At 32.2% G+C, this 22146-nt stretch overlaps 3 protein-coding genes across 3 annotated transcripts; all 3 read left to right on the plus strand.

The window, feature by feature from the left end:
• The first annotated feature begins 170 nt into the window (after positions 1 to 170).
• LOC115711571 (WUSCHEL-related homeobox 8) lies at positions 171 to 1662 on the plus strand. Its single transcript, XM_030639929.2, has 3 exons — positions 171 to 675; positions 824 to 1230; positions 1343 to 1662. Exons 1-3 carry the CDS (start codon positions 501 to 503, stop codon positions 1430 to 1432), a joined length of 672 nt encoding a protein of 223 aa, XP_030495789.1. The 5' UTR covers positions 171 to 500; the 3' UTR covers positions 1433 to 1662.
• A 6455-nt stretch (positions 1663 to 8117) lies between these two features.
• LOC115721154 (uncharacterized) lies at positions 8118 to 11852 on the plus strand. Its single transcript, XM_030650408.2, has 3 exons — positions 8118 to 8986; positions 9173 to 10934; positions 11100 to 11852. The coding sequence occupies exons 1-3, from the start codon at positions 8118 to 8120 to the stop codon at positions 11850 to 11852; spliced, it is 3384 nt and encodes a 1127-aa protein (XP_030506268.2).
• A 4015-nt stretch (positions 11853 to 15867) lies between these two features.
• LOC133032242 (uncharacterized) lies at positions 15868 to 17032 on the plus strand. Its single transcript, XM_061106121.1, has 2 exons — positions 15868 to 16392; positions 16488 to 17032. The coding sequence occupies exons 1-2, from the start codon at positions 15868 to 15870 to the stop codon at positions 16914 to 16916; spliced, it is 954 nt and encodes a 317-aa protein (XP_060962104.1). The 3' UTR covers positions 16917 to 17032.
• The last annotated feature ends 5114 nt before the right edge of the window (positions 17033 to 22146 follow it).

The following is a 22146-nucleotide window of genomic DNA, read 5'->3' on the forward strand; positions in this document are numbered from 1 at the left end:
CTTCATTTCTATTGTAGCTAAGGAGTGTGTTTAGGAGCATGATTGAAGATACTCTTAAAGAGTTTCCTATCCTTTATTTTTTAATTATAGATTTTTTTTTATGATTGAAGTTTATTTTTTCTAGGTCTCACTTCTTATTTTAGCTAAAGAGTGTATTTGGATAGCATAATTGTAGATGGTGTGAACAAAAATAAAAAATAAAAAAGGAAAAACAAAAGAAAAGAAAAGAAAAAAAGAAAGAAAGAAGACCATAGTAAATTGCGCAATTAGCGACGCTAAATGCTAAAACGCGCCGACCATACTCCATGTTTGGAGCTTTATTTTCCACTTTGCTTTTTTCATTTTTAATATAAAAATATTCCTAGAAGACATTCATTCGTTCACTCAACTGGGTTTACTTGTTCTTCAAATCTTTTGGTCTAGAATTGAACAAGTCAGAAAATGGGTTTGTCTACAAGGGTAGTTCAGTAGTTGTAGAGTAGTGAGCAGTGTGAAAACAAATGGAGAATGAGAGTTCCAAAGAAGAAATGGTGACAGGGTCAAATGGGTTGTTCGTGAAGGTTATGACTGATGAACAAATGGAGCTTTTAAGGAGGCAGATCTCTGTCTACGCCACCATCTGTGAAAAGCTTGCTGAGATGCATAAGGCCATCTCTACCCACCATGATTTTTCTGGTTTGCAATTTCTAATCTCAATTGTTTCTATGGGAAAGTTTACTTTTGTTTACATGGTTAACTCTAACAATGAAGAGTAGGGTTTTTAGGGGTTTTCTGTTTTAGGCCTTAAAGTTGTGTTCTATTTCTCTTTGTTTATTATGTTTAGGCATGAAATTGGGAGCTTTTCACTGTGATCCTCTTATGGCTTATGCTGGGCATAAGATCACATCAAGGCAGAGGTGGTCTCCAACCCCTTTACAGCTTCAAATACTTGAGCGGATTTTCGATGAAGGTAATGGTACTCCAACCAAACAGAAGATCAAAGAGATTACTTCAGAACTCACCCAACATGGCCAAATTTCTGAAACCAATGTCTACAATTGGTTTCAGAACAGGAGAGCTCGTTCCAAAAGAAAACAATCTGTTTCAGCACCACCCAACAATATGGAGCCAGAAGCAGAGACTGAAACTGAGTTTGTTAAGGACAATACAAAGCCAGAAGACAATGAATTCTATGACAACTCAGTCCCAATGGACAGTACTACTAATGATGTATACTTTCCTAGTCCTGAGGTAAATTATCAAACAACCACAACAACAACAACAACAACATATGTCTTTGAATTGAGAACCATAACAAAGCAAAAACTTTAACATTCCATTGTTTTGTTGTTTGTTTCTGCAGGAATTGATCAGCTGGTCCACAAATGGGGGTGTGCTTGAGTTACAGCCATTTCCATCATGGGGTGGTGGATTCAATGTGGATGACCTTTAACTGCAACTTATTATATACTGTATGTTATGTTATGTTGTGTTGTTATTACTTATGTCAAGATTAGGAAAATTTGATCAACTAAATTATATTCCCACATCTAGTTTTAGCAAACACCTTTATATATTCATAATTTTCTTGTTGATGATATGTATCTATATGTGTAGAAACCAGGCAGCAAATTGATTATGCAAATACTAATACAACAAAGAAACAAACTCTCTTGATTGTTTGATTAGAGCATTATATGATTTTAAATCCTTTTGTTATGTTTTATTCTGGTAAGTCATTAGTAATGAACACCATTTTTGAGATCTATAAACTTTAACATGTACTAAATCATGTTACTTAAATTTTTTTGGCAATTAAAAATTTTCTCTGAACTATTGAGATTGTTAGATTTAAGAACTTTTGTCAAATTTCATTCAATATTACTACTTTGGTGATTGTCCATGTACTAAATTATGCTTCTTAAACTTTGATATATACCAAATTATGTCCTTCAAACTTTGATAAATACTAAAATTAGACAAAAGTCCTTAAATCTAATAATTTCAATAATTCAGGGAATTTTTTAACGATTAGAAAAGTTGAAGAAATATGACTTAGTACATGTTAAAGTTTGCGAAGTAAAACTCTTAATTAGCCTAAAAAATATATTTGGTTCTTATGATTTGAATTGACTAGATGGCCATACAAACTAGCTTATAATATCTATCAAATAATAGCAAGAGCTAAAATCTCACCAATTTTCTGAGAATTAACAGGTAAATATTGTATTGGGTTACAGGGCTTTTTGATTTGGTACGACCATTTTTTATACTATGGTTATGTAGCAATTGTGATGCGAAATTGCAGAATGATTGAATAGAATAAGAAAACTCATATAGGCATGTATTTACAACCATTGATCTAAATATAATAATTAATTGGGTAAAAATTAAGAAGCAAAAGTTGATTCAATTTCACAACAAGAAAGAAAGAATGAAAAACGAAAACTTGTCTTGACCGCCACACCTAATTAAATCATTTGAGGTTACCTCAAATCGCCATATAGAGAGTATTGAGGTATGTATGTGTGCAAGTCATGAGATCTAATTCAACAATGTAACTCTAGTAATGTAATTTAAAAAAAAAAATAATTACATAAAATACTAATTTTTGTAATTTTTTTATATTTTTAGCGTTCAAAGTTTTTTTTTATATATATTTTTACGGTATTTTATAAAAATACAAAAAACAACACGAAATTAACAAGAAAACAACATTAAAATAACATAAGAAATAATATACAAATAATAAAAAATCAAGAACAAAATAACAATAGAATAACAGAAAAATATACCAAAAGACTATATTTTATGTAAATAAAATCTAACTCTAAAAATATTAAAAATTTTATGGAGATGGTATTTCTGTAATTTTTTTTTTAAATTATCAAAAAACAAAAAAAGCCGGACACAATCATCATTATCATTAGGGAAATTTACATGGTATGCTAACTTTTATCATTTCTTTACAAAAATACTGTCAGGCGGTATTTTTTACTTTTTTACTGTATTTTTTTATAAGTTTCATACTGCAGTATACTGTGTTAAGTTTTCACTGGTGTTCTACTGGTGTTTTACTAGTGTTCTACTGTTGTTTTGAGTTGTTCTGCTTCGTGTTTTACTGATATTTTATAAAAACACAGTATTTTTGAAAAAATTTCCGTGTGACATTATTTTTGTAAAAGTTAACCCAAATTCCAGTATTTTTGTAAGTTTCCCTATCATTATCAGGCCTAACTGCATAGAAAAAAGCCCAAAATACATTTCTAACAAGCCCACCAAATCCCAAAACAATCAGTGAAGGACCACCCAGGCCCAAAAATAAAAGAAAACAAAACAAAAAACTAACTTTTAAGATAAATCACACCTTTTGTTTTGTTTTGTTTTTTTTTTTTCATTTTTTTTCCTAAAAAATACACACCACTTTTGAAAAACTTGATACGTGTACCATATTTATTCGATATGCACCTTAATAAATGTGAAATATTAAAAGGCACCAGTGGTGCTTAGTGGTGCTTAGTACACTCTTATATGTTAATGCTGCTATTAATTTAATTAAGTATTGAATACAAAATAATTTAATATAATAATTTTTAGGGAGTATCGCTAGCGAATTGTAAGGTGATATGTCTAGAAGTGCTAGGTACCATTGGTGCCCATCACCTTCTATAGTTGGCACCCTACAATTAGTTAGTGATATTCTCTACAAACTATTTTCATAATTTATATGGGACTCGATAGTTATTTACACTAATAACGATATGACACCAAGGAGAGTGCTAAGCATCAATAGTATTTTTTTAACAATTCTCTAATAAAAAAAATAAGCACTCTTTAAAGAGGTATTATATTTACACTCTTTAAGAATTTATATAAAAACAATTAACATATATTGAATCTAATAATTTACTTTCAATATTCTTTTCTTATTTTTTCTTTTACAGTTAGTGTTAAATTCAATATTTTTTTTAAATAATGGATTTTTATTTTGAATTTTAATCTAATAAATTACATTTAGTGTTTTAAATAGTGTTACATTTAGTTCTTCTCGAAAATGCGAAGTTTTATTTACACTGGCAAAACTTATAAGATATGTTGTTTTATTATTTTTATTTTATATAAAATATATATTCATAATTTATACTCATTTTTTTTTAATAATTTTTTCATTCTCACATTTTCTTAAAAATATACTTATATAAAATAAATATCAAAAAACATATATTTTAAATAAAAACAAAAAAAAAATGAAAACTTATATAAAATTTTATTAAAAAAAATGACAAATATACATTATTTTCTTAAAAAAAATATGATGACAAAATTAAAATAAGCATTGAAATTAACACAAAATAATATGTAAAAAAATTATAAAATATTAATTTAAGGTTTATTTCTAAAATTAATTTAAGTTTTTTTTATTAATTTGTGAGGTTGAAAATAAAACTCCACTTAGAAATATGCTATTGCTATTCTCTAAAAAATTGACCAAGCGACCCCTCCCATTCAAACTACTCTTTCTATAACTTCTCAATCTCTTAAAGCAAATTTTTGAATCTATATGTTTAGTGTAAATGTGAAGAATCTATGACAATGAGTATTTAGAATAAGGATTTGATTTTTTTTTAGTATCTAGGTTCAATTAAGATTGATTCAACGATTACATTTTGTGTTGATGACAATGAGTTTGAAAAATTAGAAAATTAATGCTGTAAATGATGCATTTGTGATACTAAAAATAATGCCAAAATGATGCATTTACATAACGATGCATTGTGATATTCCACGAAATATTAAATGATATTGAACGCTACAATTTTACTGATGCCTTGATGCTTAACATTTGACTTTTGACGCAAAAACGATGCTAGAGTGATGCTTAACATGTAACAATGCATTTGCGATGGTCTACGCTAAAATTTGATAAAAACATCGATTCAAGATAATTTTTACTCAGATGTGAGTTTAATGTGATTTTTTTTTTTTTGAGTTTATTAATTTATAATGTGTAAAAACTTAAATTTGAAATATATTTTTAATTATTTGTCTTAAACTTTATTATGAATCTACACACTAAGGTGACGTTTGGTAACACTTTTTTAATCAATTTTTTGTTTTTAAAATTGAAAAGTAAAAATATTTTTCAAAAACATGTTCTATAAAATTGTTTTCACTTTTCAATTTTTTAATTAGAAATCAAAATTTTAAAACAAAAAAAAATCACTTTCAATATTTTTTTAAACAGTTTTTTTTTTCTTAATCAATATTTTGGACTCCGACCAAACCTGGACCCAAATCCCCTCCCCACGGCCCTGGCGATAAACCTGGCTTCTGACCCAAACCCGAATCCGATCCCAGACCTAGACCCGACTTAAATAAAATCAAAAAATAAAAATGAAAATGAACTTTACAGAATACACTTTTGTTTTCTGTTTTTAAAATTGAAAAACAAAAGTGGTTACAGAACGCATTTTTATTTTTCAAAAATAAAATTTTTAAAAACAAAATTTTTACTTTCATTTTGTGATTAAAAAATTAAAAAACAAAAGTGTTACCAAACGACACCTAAATAATTAAAAAATTGTGTGAGCAAACAAATTAATAGGGACAATGTTGCTGCCAAAAAAATAGGATAATTTCATAAATACTTAAAAATAATAAAAAAAAATTACAAAATACAGTTGTATGAAATTTTAAATATGTTTACGGTTTTAAAATAATATTTACAAAAAATACGAGCTTTTTATATTTTCATGTTATTTTTATGTTGTACTCCTATTATTGTGTTGTTGTTTTGTTTTTGTTTTTATGTAATTTTTTAGTTAGTTTTATGTGATTTTCTTGTTGTTTTCGAATGACTTGTAAAAATATTAAAAAAAATTGGCACTGAAAATGTAAATTTTTTTTTACCAAAAACATTATTAGTAATTGGAATAATTACATAAGACACAATTTTTTGTAAAATATTTACATTTTTACGTTCAAAGAATATTTTTTTACATTAGTACGGTTTTCCAAAAAATAACACGAAAATAACATAAAATTAACAAGAAAACAACATAAAAGTAACATGAAAATAACATCAAAATAACAACAAACAAATAACAAAAAATAACATACATATAACAAAAAATTAACAACAAATGAATAAAATTTTAACATAAAAAGATCGTATTTTATGTAAATAAAATCAAAAAAATCGTAAAAATATTTAAAATTTCGTGAAACTGTATTTTTGTTGTTTTTTTGTTGTTTTTGTGCATTTGTGAAATTAACCCTTAGTAATTTGTGTAATTTTTTTTTTTAAAATAAACCAATTATATAAAAGCACATTTAGCCCATGTTAAAAATTCAATCTTGGCCTAACTATGGTATTTTTCATAAACTAATTAAATAGTGTATGTATCATTATCACGTTTCATCACACATTATATATATATAGTATTATTGAATAAGCTACGAAAGTTCAATAAATCTTTTCCATATTAATTAAACCATTATAATTAGTTGGCTGCCGATTCCATTAATAATTAATCTCTCATTCTCACATACACACTATTACATACTTGTCATCTAAATTTGATGGATGTCAAATATTATTGATGATAGTGTTTATTGGATCACATTTAATATTTATAAGCTTAGTAAATTTTACTATTGGATCTACGATTTAATTAATTTTAGTTATCTGATCGATCCAACATTCATTGGATATGGAATTAGATAGGTTCTATCTATTGAATGTATTTCATGTATATATATTACATTGATTCAGATTTATCCAATAGTTTAGACCTAGTATTTTGAGGAAATTTGTATTGTATTCTTTGTTTACTTTATCTGATTTAATTTTTACTTTCATTTCCATATTCTTTAAGATATACTAATTTTTATAGATTATGTCTTCATTATACTTTTTAGGTTAATGTAAATTATGTACTACACGAGCGAGGGTATATTAATCAACTCACTCACAAAAGTGGGTAGATTTTAATAAAATATAATATGAGAGTATTTTTAATTAATAGATACAAAAAAGAGCTATTTCTCAACTTATCCCTAATATTTTTTGAATCGGATCGAATCTATATTCTAATTTTTTTAGATTCAGTATTTATTAGATTGGATCCAATCAAATCTAATAAAATAAATTAAAATTTTAATCTTAATTTTTATACATGCAATATATTTTAGGTATAAACATCATAAAATATAATGACTCATCTAAACTAAATGAAAATACTAATGAGTTCAATTCGATATTAGATGTATTGAATTTTTGGACAATACATCTAACATCCGATTTGATCCAATTGAATATTGAAAACAACATCTAATCCAATTAATATCTAATATTTAATGGTCGATTGTAATTAGATTGGATCGATTTTTAAACACTCTTAATTTTCTTAGACAAAAAGAAAGAATATTGATTGCATCGAGAAGAAAATTAAAAGTATATTTAAATGTATATATATAAATATAAATATAAAGTAGAAATAATTGAGAAAAATTGGAAAGGGAATAAGGAACAATATTAGTTGGCAGTAAAGTATGGGGCAAGGCAAGGCAGATTATTATTACTTAAAAAGTATGCCCTTAATGAATTTTTGTTGGGTAAGTAAGTGATGCTTGGAAAATTAATTAATTTAATACTACTTGATATTATGTATATAAGTACTGAATTAATAATATGTATATATATATGGATTGATCGAGTATAAGATACCATGGCAAAGCCATCCATCTAGTAGTGTTTGGAAAAGTTGTATAATTCGAGTTTTTAAAAATACTTGAAAGTCTAAAAGATAGACAAAGAATATTTTTCTTTTCTTTTTCTTCTCACTATTTGAAATCAAATCATATATTAAAAAAAAAAATCATGTAAATTATGTAGGAGCGCCCAATATTGATCCCCTTTTGCAACAAATAAGCCTTAATTATAATTTTCAAATACTATCACATAAGGACGGACCCACGTAGAAGAGAAGAGGACAATCATCTTCTAAAAAAATTAAGAAAGAAATGTATTTATATTTTAATTAGTTAATATATATATATTTGTGATAAAAGATAATTACTAATGCTATCACCTCGATGTCGTTTTTCTTATGGAAACTAAGAAGAATGCATTAGATATGGAGGGTATTTGGTTTCGTTTGGGCTTTCTCAATGGGGCGGCTGTTTCTTCTGGCGCGTCCGGCAGACTAGCTCTTTTTTGGAGACGCAGTTGGGATATACATGTGATTGAAAGTGATTTCAACAAAATTCTAGTTCGTTTCGGTGGTAATGGGAACACCGGGGATTGGGTGGGTTGTTTCACCTATGCCCCACCGAGAAGAGACGCTAGAATGGTTTTTTGGAGGGATTTATGTGCAACTATGGGAAGTTTTACTGACCCTTGGATTGTTATGGGTGATCTGAATCCTGTGTTGTCCCCGGATGACAAGAGTGGGGGTCGTCCGGTTTCCCGGTCGGAGGGCCAAGGGCTGAGAGAGTTTATGTTTAACTTGGGAGCCGTTGATTTGGAGAGTGGGAGTGTCTTGTTTACTTGGACTAATGGCAAAGATTTGGATAGGCTGATCCGGGAACGACTTGATCGGGTTGTGGTTTCCTCAAGTTGGTTGTTTCTTTTCAAGAAAGTTGGGGTGAGGAACCTGCCTATCTGCTTTTCGGATCATGGAGCTATTACTTTGGATACTCATATGGAAAGGGAGAATGTTGTGACGCCTTTTAGATATTTGGACGCTTGGAGTCGAGATCCGGATCGTAGAAGGGTGATTGAGGAGGCTTGGAGGGAAGCTATTGGCGGCTTTCATAGCTTTATTCCCTGTCAAAAATTGTCTTTCACTGCTAAAGCCTTGAAAGTGTGGAATGCCAATGTGTTTGGACATTGCCAAACCAAAATCAAAGCTCTTGAAAAACTGCTTTGTGAGGTTCAAAAGCGGCCTCCTTCTAATGAGAATGTGGAATTGGAAGGGACCATTATGTTGGAATTGGAGGAAGCGTAGCTTCGTTTGGAGTCTATATGGAAACAAAAATCAAGGGAGAGTTGGCTTAAGGAGGGTGATAGAAACTCTAAATTTTTTCATGCCTCTGTTGAAGTTCGCCGAAAACGAAATTTTATATGGGATGTGACTCTTGAGGATGGGACTTTGATTGAGGGCAGAGATAATATTGTGCACTATTTCAGAAAAAAATTTCAAGAAATTTTCACCTTTACAAATCCTCGGATTGATGATGACTTGGGGGACCTTATTCCTCGGTCCATTTTGGATGAGGAGAACAGTTTGTTATGTGTTATTCCTTTGGAGGATGAAGTCAAAAAAGTGGTGTGGTCGATGCCTCCGCTTAAGTCTCCGGGTCCCGATGGTTTTCCAATAAAATTCTTTAAACTTTATTGGGACATTGTGGGAAGCCAAGTGGTGGAGTTTGTGAAAGAATTCTTTCATTCGGGGAAATTCTGCAAAATGGTAAATAAGAGTTTCATTGTTCTTATCCCGAAGAAGGCTCATGCTTGCCGTTTTGATGATTTTCGCCCGATTAGCTTATGTAATTCCATCAACAAAATTGATTCCAAGATTTTGGCGAATAGGCTCTCGTCTCTCTTGGATAAGCTTGTGTCCCCGTTTCAAGCGGCTTTTGTTAAGGGTCGTAATATTGCAGAAAACTCTATTATTGCTAACGAAATTTTCCATGACATGACGCGTCAGAGGGGAAGGGAAGCCTTTGTTGGAATTAAATGTGATATGTCTAAAGCCTATGATAGGCTCGAATGGAATTTCCTTCTTAAGGTACTTAAAGCTTTTGGTTTCAATAACCACTTCTGTGATATGATCATGTTTGGTGTTACTTCTGTTAGCTTTCAGGTCCTTATTAATGGGGATATCACCAAAAAATTTGTTCCTAATCGTGGTTTGAGACAGGGGGACCTGCTATCTCCTTTATTGTTCATTTTGTGTGCGGAGGTTCTCTCTAAACTCTTATTGGCAAAAGAAGAGGAAGGTCTTATCTGTGGTTATTCGATTGGTAGAGAGGGTTTCTCGATTACACACTTGATGTATGCGGATGATCTTCTTATCTTCGCTAAAGCTGAGAATGGTAATGTGACTGCAATTTTGGATGCTCTGGATAAATATTGTTATTGGTCTGGGCAGCAGATTAATGTAAGGAAATCCAAGGTTTTCTTCTCCAAAAACTGCCCCCTTCGGTGTCGAGATTCAATTAAAAACCTGCTGGGCTTTGAGGAAATGAATGGTGGGGAAAGATTTTTGGGAAATCCTTTGCTTTTCAAAGGCAACAGAAGTAAGGATTTTGAGTTTATTATTGATAAAACCAGTTCCCGCTTTGAGGGGTGGCGGGCGAGGCTTCTTTCACAGGCTGCTCGGTTAACATTGATCAAGAGTGTCTTGGCGGCTATTCCGATTTACACAATGTCTGTTTTTAAGCTCCCAAAGAAGACAACTAATCGGATAGATGGTATTATACGAAGGTTTTGGTGGACAGGACAGGCTAAGGATGGGCGCTACCTCTGTTTAAAAGCGTGGGACTCTTTGTGCAAGCCTAAATCTTGTGGTGGTTTGGGCTTTAGGAGGGCGGAAGACATTAACTTCTGTTTGCTTGCAAAGTTTGGTTGGGCTTTGGCTTCGAAGCAAACTTGCTTATGGAAATCAATTTTGCTTGATAGATACTACCATGAGACAGCTTTTGGGGACTCGGTTTTGCCTTCAAATGCTTCGCCGGTGGCCAAAAGCATATGGGCGACTAAGGATTTCATTGTGAAGAATAGTGTCTGGCTTATTGGAAGAGAAGCAAAAGTCAAAATTGGCAACCACCAATGGTCGGGTTTTGATGGGGATTTGATTGACTCGGGATGTTTAAATCCTATGATGTTTGATGATTTGTGTGTGAGGAATTTGATGATGGAGGATGGTTTGAGTTGGAATGGCCAATTGGTCTCTACCTGGTTTAGACCGTCTTAGACAGCTGATGCCATTTTGAAGATTCCTCTTCCCTCTTCCCAACCTTTGGACCATCTTTGTTGGAAAGTCAATCCTTCGGGGCGGTTTTCTCTCAAAAGTGCCTATTGGGCTCTAAATAACTCTCGCTTTGAATATAAGGATGATGTTTGTAAGCGTATTTGGAAGACGCGTATTCACGAGAGATTGAAATTGTTCCTTTGGAGGCTAGCTCAAGATGTTCTCCCTTTCGGATCTAAACTGGCTTCCATTTTTGGCCCCAACATTGGGCGGTGCATGCTTTGTGGCTTAGGGGAGATGGATGTTGTTTCTCACTTTGTCTCGGGGTGTGATGTTACTAGATCTCTTTGGTTCTCCTCCCTGTGGGGTTTAAGAATTCAGAGATTTAATTTGGTGGGAAGTAGAGAGGTGGTTTCTTTGCTCTTAGAACCAAGGTTTCTAAACGATTGTGGTGGTAAGATTTTGAATGAGTTTTTTCTTTATGGTGCGATTTTGTATCATAAATTGTGGAATGTTAGGAATGATATTTTCCATAACAAAGGGGTGCTGAGTTTGGCGGAGGTGCGGAAGGCAATCGATTTGAGTTTTGCGGAGCACAAACCTCTCTTGAATGTTGGCTGCGACATTGAAAGCAACCAAAGGGGTATTTGTGCGGTTCGGTGGGGCTTACCTCGACCTGCTAGAATGCGATGCTATGTGGATTTTGCATCTGCGAGAGACGATGGCGCGGTTGCAGCTGTTTCCTATGATGTTGCAGGTGATATCTTTGTTGCGGTTGCTTCTAAGGTGCGAGTTCATTCGGTGTTGCAGGGTGAGCTCGAAGCCGTGCGGTTTGGGCTCAATATGGCTGCGTTGCTGGAGGTGGATGTGGGCACTTTCTTTTCGGATAACTAGACCTTGGTTAAGGCTTTGGTTGAGGAAAGTTCCCCCCTTTGGCACTTGCATTTTTCTTTTGATAATGTTCTTAGGACTGCTGGTATTAGGAATGTAGCTTTTTGTTGGATCCCTCGGATGAATAATACAACAGCCCATGCTCTTGCTAGGTGGAATTTGTCTCATAATTGTAATGGTTTGCTTAATTTTTGGGAAGTGAGTCCCCGTGTGCCCACTAAACTTTTGGTTCCTGTTTAATGAAGTTTGTTTCTTTAAAAAAAAAAATATCACGTTTGTACATAAGTGAAATTTTGTATAAGAGAAACATAATATAAAGATAAATAAAATGAAATCATTTACACATATGTGGACCATACTTATTTTTATGAAATCATTTGCTTGAAGTTGTCTAAAACTATTTCTTGGATTTTTTTTAATTACATTTTTTTATAAAAAAAATTTAATAACTATATTTATAGAAAATATAAATATTTTAAAAGTTTGTAATAAAATGAAATAAAATAATTTGAAAGAAAAAATTATTAAAATTCCAAAAAATAATTTTTTGTCGTTCTCAAAATTTTCTGGTTTTTTTTTTAATGAAAATAATGTCAAACAAAGATTTATGTAGTGGATTTTAGACTTGTATTATTATAACATTATATAGTGAATATAATATCAATTTATATATATATAAATATATATATATATAAAGGAGAAGTATAAAGCGGTGATATGACATTTTTAAAATCATTTTAAAATTATTTTTCTCTTCTCTTTTTTATTCTTTTAATTTTAAATTTTTTTTTATAAAAAAAAACATAAATCTACAAATTGATATTATACTATTATTTTAATAATTTTTCTATAAAAATATAAAATATTTTTTAAAAAAATCAATTCTAAAAAATCTATATATATATATAAAAAAGAAAGGAATGAGGCGGTGACATAGCACTCTAAAATCTCTGCAAAAGTATTTTTCTCTTCTCTTTTTAATTCTCTCGGGAACACCGCAATTCTTTTCTACACCACCTTTTTTATTTATTTTTATAAAAATAATTTTTTTAACAAAGCAATTTAAAATACTATATATAATAAATTTTAAACTTTTTAATAAATAATTCTAAATAATAATTAATAAAATTGTGTATTTAATTTTTAATAAATAAAATTATTAATATTAATATGAAATAAGAAAATATATTTATAATTTTACTATATATTAAAATTATATTTTTAAGTAACTATTTATAATAAATACTAAAAAAATTAAATTAGACGCGCGAAGAGTGACTATATTGCCTAATTATTGGATAAGGAAGATATTTTAATGCTCACATCAAATATGTAACCATGATAATTATATTAGCTTTAGTTATTAGATCATTATTAATTGATTGTGATTAATTTAAAAATTACTTAAAATAATTAAAATAATTAATAAATTATCTGTAATTTGATACTAACTTAAATTTATTTTATTTATTAATATATTTATTTTCTTCTTAAATATTAATTAAGATTAATTTAGGGAAAAAAACAGGAAAATTTCAAAAAGGATAAAATATTACAACAATACTGTGGGCCGGCCCAATCAACATTTGTACAGCCCAGATTGAAAATATTACAAAAATACCACTTGACCTTACCTTCAGCCGCACGTAACAAACGGAGAGGATGAATGAACCTCCATCGATGCAGTCGGCTACGCAACCAGAATGAAACCAGATCGAACAAAGAACAACCATAAATTCCGTCGAATTTCAATAGGAAACGAACAAATCCAAGGATCTAAACAGAAATTTTAAAAAAAAAAAACCAGGAAAACCGTGGAGAAACTGAAATTCAACATTTGATTTCGGTTTTTATAGTGCAATATCACTCAAACGAGCGTCGAAAATTCAGATTGAAGCAATGTAAATCTGTATTGAACAGATCTGGAGCTCCCCCTCAAATCCAAAAAAAAAGGTATGAACTGAATTTTTTTTTCAGCAATGATACACGTCATTTACAGTTGCATTCTGGTTGATTCACTGGTGTACAACAGGAAATTCAGATTGTAAAAACAATAAACAAGAACTGATTCTAATTAAGGAACCACGTGATACTAATAAGGTTTTTTTTATTTTTTTGCGTTGCCTTACAGTTGTATTATCGTTTTAAAATGGTTTACAAATCATGAAGAAGTGTCACTTGACGAGTACCAAAAGCTAGCATATATACAAGGTAAGATTTATGTAAATGGTAGCAAATTAGTTTTATAATAGTTGGAAATCGATCTGATTCGAATAAACATGATAAAAAATGACAATGAGTAAGAACTATGTAATTTTGGGGATAGAATTGTGGTTTATAAGTTGGTTTACAGTTGCATAATCATTTAATAATAGTTTCATTACGTTTTTTGCAGGAATTTATTTTGGAAAAGATAGAGGACTGAACAGTTTGAGAAATGGTTAGTTTCCCAAAATTTAAATGAAATTTCTTAATAGTTTTATTCTCGTTTCTTTGTAGTTTATTAACAACAAAAAATAGCAAAATCAGGAATCAGGACAGGAAATACAATGCTTGAACAAAGGGAGAGAGATAGAAGTAAGTTTGTACTCTATTTCATAACTGAATCAAACCAGTTTTAAAATTCGTTGCCTCGGACTAATAACCATTGCAAAAACACAGGAAAGGAAAGACATTCCATTCTTAGTCTTCTACAATGGACAATTCGATGATCGAATGAATTATGAAAATTATGAAGCCAGTGGACATTACATTTCAGCCAATTGTAACTATGAAGATTTGCAACAGAAACTCAAAGATGTGCTGGAGTGCAACCAAGAAAACACTGTTTTGCAACTGAAATATCAAGTGAAGGAAGGATACCAACCATTGAGGATAAAAGATGATCAAAGCCTGCATTTCTACATACAACTAAAACTGAAAGACCCCGACTTCACAACATACCCAATGTGTGTGAATGTCATCGACAACCCAACAACAACCATCGATGCATCATTCTTAGGAAATGACAATTTATTAATTACACATACAAGCGCCTTCCAACCAATCGAATACAATGCAGCAACAAGAGAAGACTCAACAAATCAACAACATATGATTGAAGCTACAGTACCAGAATTTGGGGGAGAAAGTTTTGACTTCATGGACTATGCAAAACTTGTGGCAGAGGAGATGGTTGAGCAACTGGAAAACAACAGAAAAAAGGAACCAGAAATCACAGATTATGACGAACTACTAATCACAGATCCGCAACATCCTGAAATAGAAGAAGCACAAATATACAAAGACAAAGAAACACTGCAGAGTGTGCTTGGTTTCTATGCAATTAGGAACAACTTCCAATTCAGAGTTAAAAAATCATGTGCAAGAACATACAAGATTTGTTGTTTGGATCCAAAATGCAAGTGGGCACTAACATCATCCAGAAACGGGCCAACAAAGTCATTCATCATTCGAAAGTACGACAGAAAGGTGATACACACTTGTGATCTAAACATCAGATTTGCCGACAAGAGACAAGCTACAACGAAATTGATTGGAAACTACATCAAACCACGGTTCACCAACATAAAAACAACTCAAACGCCACAAGACATCAGAGGAGAAATGAAACACAAGTATGGGGTGAGAATGAACTACATGAAAGCATGGAGAAGCAAAGAGCACGCGCAAGAAGAATTACGAGGAAAAGCCAACGAATCATACAAAGTTCTTGCTCTCGGTTTTTTGCACATGTTGCAAAAAACTAATCCCAAAACAATAGTGCACATGCAAACAGAGGATGAAAACAGCTTCAAGTACTTGTTTGTCGCACTGGATGCATCAATAAAAGGATGGAAGAAATGCAAACCTATAATAGTTGTTGACGAAACTTTCCTTAAATCAACATATGAAGGTACATTGCTCTCTGCTTGTACACAGGATGCAAATGGGCACATTTTTCCACTAGCTTTTTCTGTTGTGGATTCAGAAAACAACAACTCATGGCAATGGTTTTTCACAAAAATGAGAGAAACATATGGGATTAGAGAGGAACAAAGGCTTGATCTCAGATAGACATGAGAGCATAAGTAAGGCAGCTTGTCAAGTATTTCCAGAAATCACACATTGCTATTGTGTATACCACCTGTTAAGCAACCTAAAAGAAACCTTCAAGAAGAATGCAAGCAAGCTGGATAAACCATTCTTCGCTGCAGCCAGAGCATACACAGAGAGGAAATTTGAATACCATATGAGCGAGTTGGACAGCTTGGACATCCGTGTAAGACCATATTTACAACAAGTTGGATACCACAAATGGTCAAGATACCACTGCAAAAACAACAGGTATTCAACTATGACTTCAAACATTGCTGAATCTCTAAATGCAGCAAACTTGGCAGCTAGAGAGCTACCAATCACAACACTGATGGAGTCATTGAGAGCATTGATACAACAATGGACATACACAAACAGGAAAAAAGCACAGAAAACAACAACATTTTTAACACCTACAGCAGAGAAGAAATTAGTCGACAACTTTGTGGACTCATTGACAGAAAATGTAATGAAATGTTTAATATTTTAGTTGCATTATAGTTTCTTAATAGTTTGTTTGCCATTGTTATACATATTAATAGTTTTACACTTAATCCGCAGGTAAAACCAATAAACGAGACCATGTTCGAAGTCGTTGAACTAACTAGATCATGGGTCATCAACCTCAAGGAGAAAACATGCAGTTGCAACAGATTCCAACTTGATGAGTTACCGTGTGCTCATGCGCTTGCTGTTATAAAAGAGATGAACTTGAATGTTTACAACTACTGTTCAGGTTATTACACCACGCGAACATGGCTTGAAACATACAGCGGCTCAACATATCCGGTACACAATCACACAACTTGGGATGTGCCACAAAACATAAAAGATATCATTGTTCTGCCACCAAACCAAAAAATAAGATCTGGAAGACCAAGGAAACGAAGGTTTTTATCTGAATGGGATACAAAAAAACATAACAGGTGCAGCAAATGTGGTCAACACGGACACAATCGAAAGACATGCAACAATCAAGCAATAAAATAGATACATATGAAATATTTGAATTGTTTAATTTTGTGTGCAAATTCAAACAGGTTGATCTGTGATGTTCTAAATACATGGGATTTCATTTTTATGAAATTTGAAACAGTTTTTTAATAGTTGCAAAATCGTTTTGTTACAGTTGTGACCCTTTGTAAATATTAAGTACCGGAATGACTTCTTCTTTACAGTTTTAAAGGCAGTCAGTCAAGAATTGATAAAACATAACTAAAATAAAGGAAAAAGGAGTAATGGAATACAAAGAATAAAAATACATTCATAGCACAATTTAGAAAAAATAAAAACATTGTTTGTATTCAGTTGGTTAATAGTTTCTCCATAGTTGTGCGACCGTATATAAGAACTTGAGCAATTAAAAAAACCAACAACTTTGGGAAATACAAACCTATACAATAAACATATTATAAAGAGTAAATGTCAAATATCCTAAAAGTTTTAAACTAGGTACATAGTATAAAATCAAATATAATACCTACATTCAACCAATAACACTAAATATTGTCTGGTAATAGATTCAACAAATAACAGAAAAGAGTCACCAAATAAAAAGATCCTATTTTTTCAATTTAGATGCCTTAGAAGACTTGCTTTGCTTCTCATCCTCGCTATCAATGCTTTCATCAATTTTCCTTTGGCCATATGAGAAGAAAAGTGCAGCAAGTCGGGTACGATAAACTTCGATGTCAAAGTCCGCAGGGACATCCTTTCCGTGGATAAAGAATTCGGCAAATGCAGCAACATATGCTCCGCAATCACTATAAAAACAGAAGAAAAAGTAAACAGTTTAGAAACTAAAAAACAACATAAAATAAACTTAAAAGAAACACTCACTTTTTCTGCTGAGACGGAAGACCACTAATCTCCACGATTCTTAAGGGAGCTGTAGGGTCAGAACCTGAGGCTGGAGCTTGTGATCTATTCTTCCAGAAACCAAGTAAATCGAAAAACAAAGGCAGCAACACAGAATAAGCCTTCATGGCATTCCTAGCTGCAGCATTCATCTTCGCAGTCCTCAAAGAGTTATACAGAAACAAAATCCCTTCATTCAAGTCGAGACGCCCAAACACCCAATGACTTTCCCTTCTTAGATTGATGATGAATAACACATGATCGGCTTCATACCAAGGCTTGGAACAGGGAATGCGCATACCTCGGATGTAATGCGCTATTGGGTGGGCGGCGTGAATGTGTGACATCTTAGTCTTCATTGACTTGGCCTTGTTATATTTGTGGTACAAAGCTTGGATGGAATCATCAAAGAGACAATCAGTAGTTGCAAAATTCAACGTCACAGCGGAAGAATATTTACCTTTTTTCCGAAGGTAATAGAATATGGTGTTCATATGCTGAAAAAAAAAAAACAACACAGAAACACAAATGAAAAGGTTGAACAATTGTAAAAAAACTGTAATACAGTATCAAAACTTAAAAACATTTATAAAGCAACTGAAAACAAACTATCATAACTACAATATAAATTGGAAACTTTACCGAGCCGTTCATAAACATGTCGCATGTAGCCAAATGATAAAACTAAGTTTTATCCTCAACATAATCAACACCTAGCCTAAAACCCGGGGTAAATTTCTTTGCGGCATCTTCATAACAATTACAATGCCTACAACAACAAAAAAACAGCAAAAAAATAGCATTAAAACCAGAATAAAACTGAAAAATAAAACATAATACAAAAACAGATTTAATAAAAACAGTCACCTAGGATGTTTAAGCAATCCTTCACCAATCCAAGCGTCAAATTTTGCCTCAATCTCGATAGATACGGGATCAGCAAACGCATCATTAAGAGCATAAAGGCCCTTCACATAAGTCACCATTTTGAAATCACTATCATCCCCAGCTGATTGAGAACCTGAGGACATAAGCTCTATTGGAGTGCTCCCCACATCAGCAGACCCGAAATCAACAAAAGGAGATTTCAAGGCCGGAGCATGCTTCCTCTTATCCAACAGAGGTGTATCAGAGACAGTGTCCTCATTTTCTTCATCAGTATGAAGGGCATCTGACTTTTGACCAACAACATCTGGATTGGGTGCGGGGACCTAAAAAAGAAAGAATGCATTAAAACAGTTGCAAAACATACTAGAAACTATTGAGCAACCAAAAAGAAACCTAATTTTCTTGCAAACAATTAAAAATAAACTTACATGGATTTTACCAACAGCCTCCAAGCCAGCCAACACAACTTGATCATCATCTATTTTAAGCTGGCTTAACCCATCAAAGAAATCGTCCCCCTTCAATCGAGACTCATCGCCCTTTGGCTTCTCAACATCCTTAACATTTTTATCACTCCCTCCAACAGCCTCAGATGGATTCACATCAGCAGCGGGAACAGCAGTAACAACCTTGTCAGCATCATCAGCATCCCCACCAACTTTAACCAACTCACCACCATCGTCGGAGTCGGAATCAATATTTTCTGGATCAGGCAATTGCTTCTCATCATCCTCGGCATCATCATCATCATCATCATCAGCATCATCATCAGAATCTTGAGTTACTAATCCATCCGATGACTTTCCCTGTATCAACCAACATAAATGAAACTTAAATAAAACAGTAAAGAAACTTAAAAAAAAATATGAAAAAACCTAAACAATAAAATATGAATAAATACCTCATCAGAAGGACGACGATGAATGGCATTAACCTTCTCCTGGATATCCTTAATTACAGTCATTACGGACTTGAAATTAAAATCAACAAAACACCTCAAGGATATGAAGTCCTCGGCCAATGATGATTGATTCGAAATGACCATCTCCAACTTAGATTTCATCCAATCAATATCTGCTGAATCAGACTTCTTTGAAGATGACCCACCCTCAAAGGATTGCTTCGCTACACCACGGTCATCAATAGATTCATCGAGAAATAAACCGTCAAGTTGAAGCTGCTGCCTCTCTTCATCAGTAGGACGCATGTTTTTGATCTTCAACTGAACAGCATAATCAAACATAATATGAAAAAAATTAAAACAATTGGAAAAACTAAAAATTAACAACATAAATAAAACTGAAAAGAAACAGTAAAGAAACTGTAAATTACCTTGTCCAAAGGTAAATCAAAAATCTTGCCCTTCAAGTCTCGAAGAGTTGGATTTTTGGTGACGATGGTGTTGCTCCAGTTCAGAATCCTTGGAATAGAAGATGAAACTCTCTTACAGAAAGAGTTCACCATTGCAGGACAGCATTCATAAAACCAAACCGTGAAAACCCAAGGACATCCCAATGCCCTATACCAGCCATCATATTGGCCTCCCTTCTTTGCCTTCCTATTTTTCATAATAATCCCATGCTGGATCCTACCTTTGAATGAGTCAATTGTCAATTCAAATGATTCCCTACCCCAACAATACACACCACTTTTGAAAAATACACACCACTTTTGAAAAACTTGATACGTGTACCATATTTATTCGATATGCACCTTAATAAATGTGAAATATTAAAAGGGCACCACTGGTGCTTAGTGGTGCTTAGTACACTCTTATATGTTAATGCTGCTATTAATTTAATTAAGTATTGAATACAAAATAATTTAATATAATAAATTTTAGGGAGTATCGCTAGCGAATTGTAAGGTGATATGTCTAGAAGTGCTAGGTACCATTGGTGCCCATCACCTTCTATAGTTGGCACCCTACAATTAGTTAGTGATATTCTCTACAAGCTATTTTCATAATTTATATGGGACTCGATAGTTATTTACACTAATAACGATATGACACCAAAGAAAGTGCTAAGCATCAATAGTATTTTTTTAACAATTCTCTAATAAAAAAATAAGCACTCTTTAAAGAGGTATTATATTTACACTCTTTAAGAATTTATATAAAAACAATTAACATATATTGAATCTAATAATTTACTTTCAATATTCTTTTCTTATTTTTTCTTTTACATTTAGTGTTAAATTCAATTTTTTTTTTAAATAATGGATTTTTATTTTGAATTTTAATCTAATAAATTACATTTAGTGTTTTAAATAGTGTTACATTTAGTTCTTCTCGAAAATGCGAAGTTTTATTTACACTGGCAAAACTTATAAGATATGTTGTTTTATTATTTTTATTTTATATAAAATATATATTCATAATTTATACTCATTTTTTTAATAATTTTTTCATTCTCACATTTTCTTAAAAATATACTTATATAAAATAAATATCAAAAAAACATATATTTTAAATAAAAACAAAAAACAAATGAAAACTTATATAAAATTTTCTTATAAAAAATGACAAATATACATTATTTTCTTAAAAAAAATATGATGACAAAATTAAAATAAGCATTGAAATTAACACAAAACAATATGTAAAAAAATTATAAAATATTAATTTAAGGTTTATTTCTAAAATTAATTTAAGTTTTTTTATTAATTTGTGAGGTTGAAAATAAAACTCCACTTAGAAATATGCTATTGCTATTCTCTAAAAAATTGACCAAGCGACCCCTCCCATTCAAACTACTCTTTCTATAACTTCTCAATCTCTTAAAGCAAAATTTTGAATCTATAACTAATCTTTGCTCTTAGAACCAAGGTTTCTAAACGATTGTGGTGGTAAGATTTTGAATGAGTTTTTTCTTTATGGTGCGATTTTGTATCATAAATTGTGGAATGTTAGGAATGATATTTTCCATAACAAAGGGGTGCTGAGTTTGGCGGAGGTGCGGAAGGCAATCGATTTGAGTTTTGCGGAGCACAAACCTCTCTTGAATGTTGGCTGGGACATTGAAAGCAACCAAAGGGGTATTTGTGCAGTTCGGTGGGGCTTACCTCGACCTGCTAGAATGCGATGCTATGTGGATTTTGCATCTGCGAGAGACGATGGCGCGGTTGCAGCTGTTTCCTATGATGTTGCAGGTGATATCTTTGTTGCGGTTGCTTCTAAGGTGCGAGTTCATTCGGTGTTGCAGGGTGAGCTCGAAGCCGTGCGGTTTGGGCTCAATATGGCTGCGTTGCTGGAGGTGGATGTGGGCACTTTCTTTTCGGATAACTAGACCTTGGTTAAGGCTTTGGTTGAGGAAAGTTCCCCCCTTTGGCACTTGCATTTTTCTTTTGATAATGTTCTTAGGACTGTTGGTATTAGGAATGTAGCTTTTTGTTGGATCCCTCGGATGAATAATACAACAGCCCATGCTCTTGCTAGGTGGAATTTGTCTCATAATTGTAATGGTTTGCTTAA

Source organism: Cannabis sativa, chromosome X (assembly GCF_029168945.1).
Source record: "Cannabis sativa cultivar Pink pepper isolate KNU-18-1 chromosome X, ASM2916894v1, whole genome shotgun sequence".
NCBI classification, from domain to species: domain Eukaryota; kingdom Viridiplantae; phylum Streptophyta; class Magnoliopsida; order Rosales; family Cannabaceae; genus Cannabis; species Cannabis sativa.

Coding starts and splice junctions, on each gene's coding strand:
- LOC115711571 (XM_030639929.2), top strand. CDS start 501: ATGGAGAATGAGAGTTCCAAAGAAGAAATGGTGACAGGGTCAAATGGG. Junction 676..823: donor TACCCACCATGATTTTTCTG/GTTTGCAATTTC, acceptor TATTATGTTTAG/GCATGAAATTGGGAGCTTTT. Junction 1,231..1,342: donor TATACTTTCCTAGTCCTGAG/GTAAATTATCAA, acceptor TTGTTTCTGCAG/GAATTGATCAGCTGGTCCAC.
- LOC133032242 (XM_061106121.1), top strand. CDS start 15,868: ATGGGATTAGAGAGGAACAAAGGCTTGATCTCAGATAGACATGAGAGC. Junction 16,393..16,487: donor TGGACTCATTGACAGAAAAT/GTAATGAAATGT, acceptor CTTAATCCGCAG/GTAAAACCAATAAACGAGAC.
- LOC115721154 (XM_030650408.2), top strand. CDS start 8,118: ATGGAGGGTATTTGGTTTCGTTTGGGCTTTCTCAATGGGGCGGCTGTT. Junction 8,987..9,172: donor ATGTTGGAATTGGAGGAAGC/GTAGCTTCGTTT, acceptor GCACTATTTCAG/AAAAAAATTTCAAGAAATTT. Junction 10,935..11,099: donor TGAGTTGGAATGGCCAATTG/GTCTCTACCTGG, acceptor TTTGAATATAAG/GATGATGTTTGTAAGCGTAT.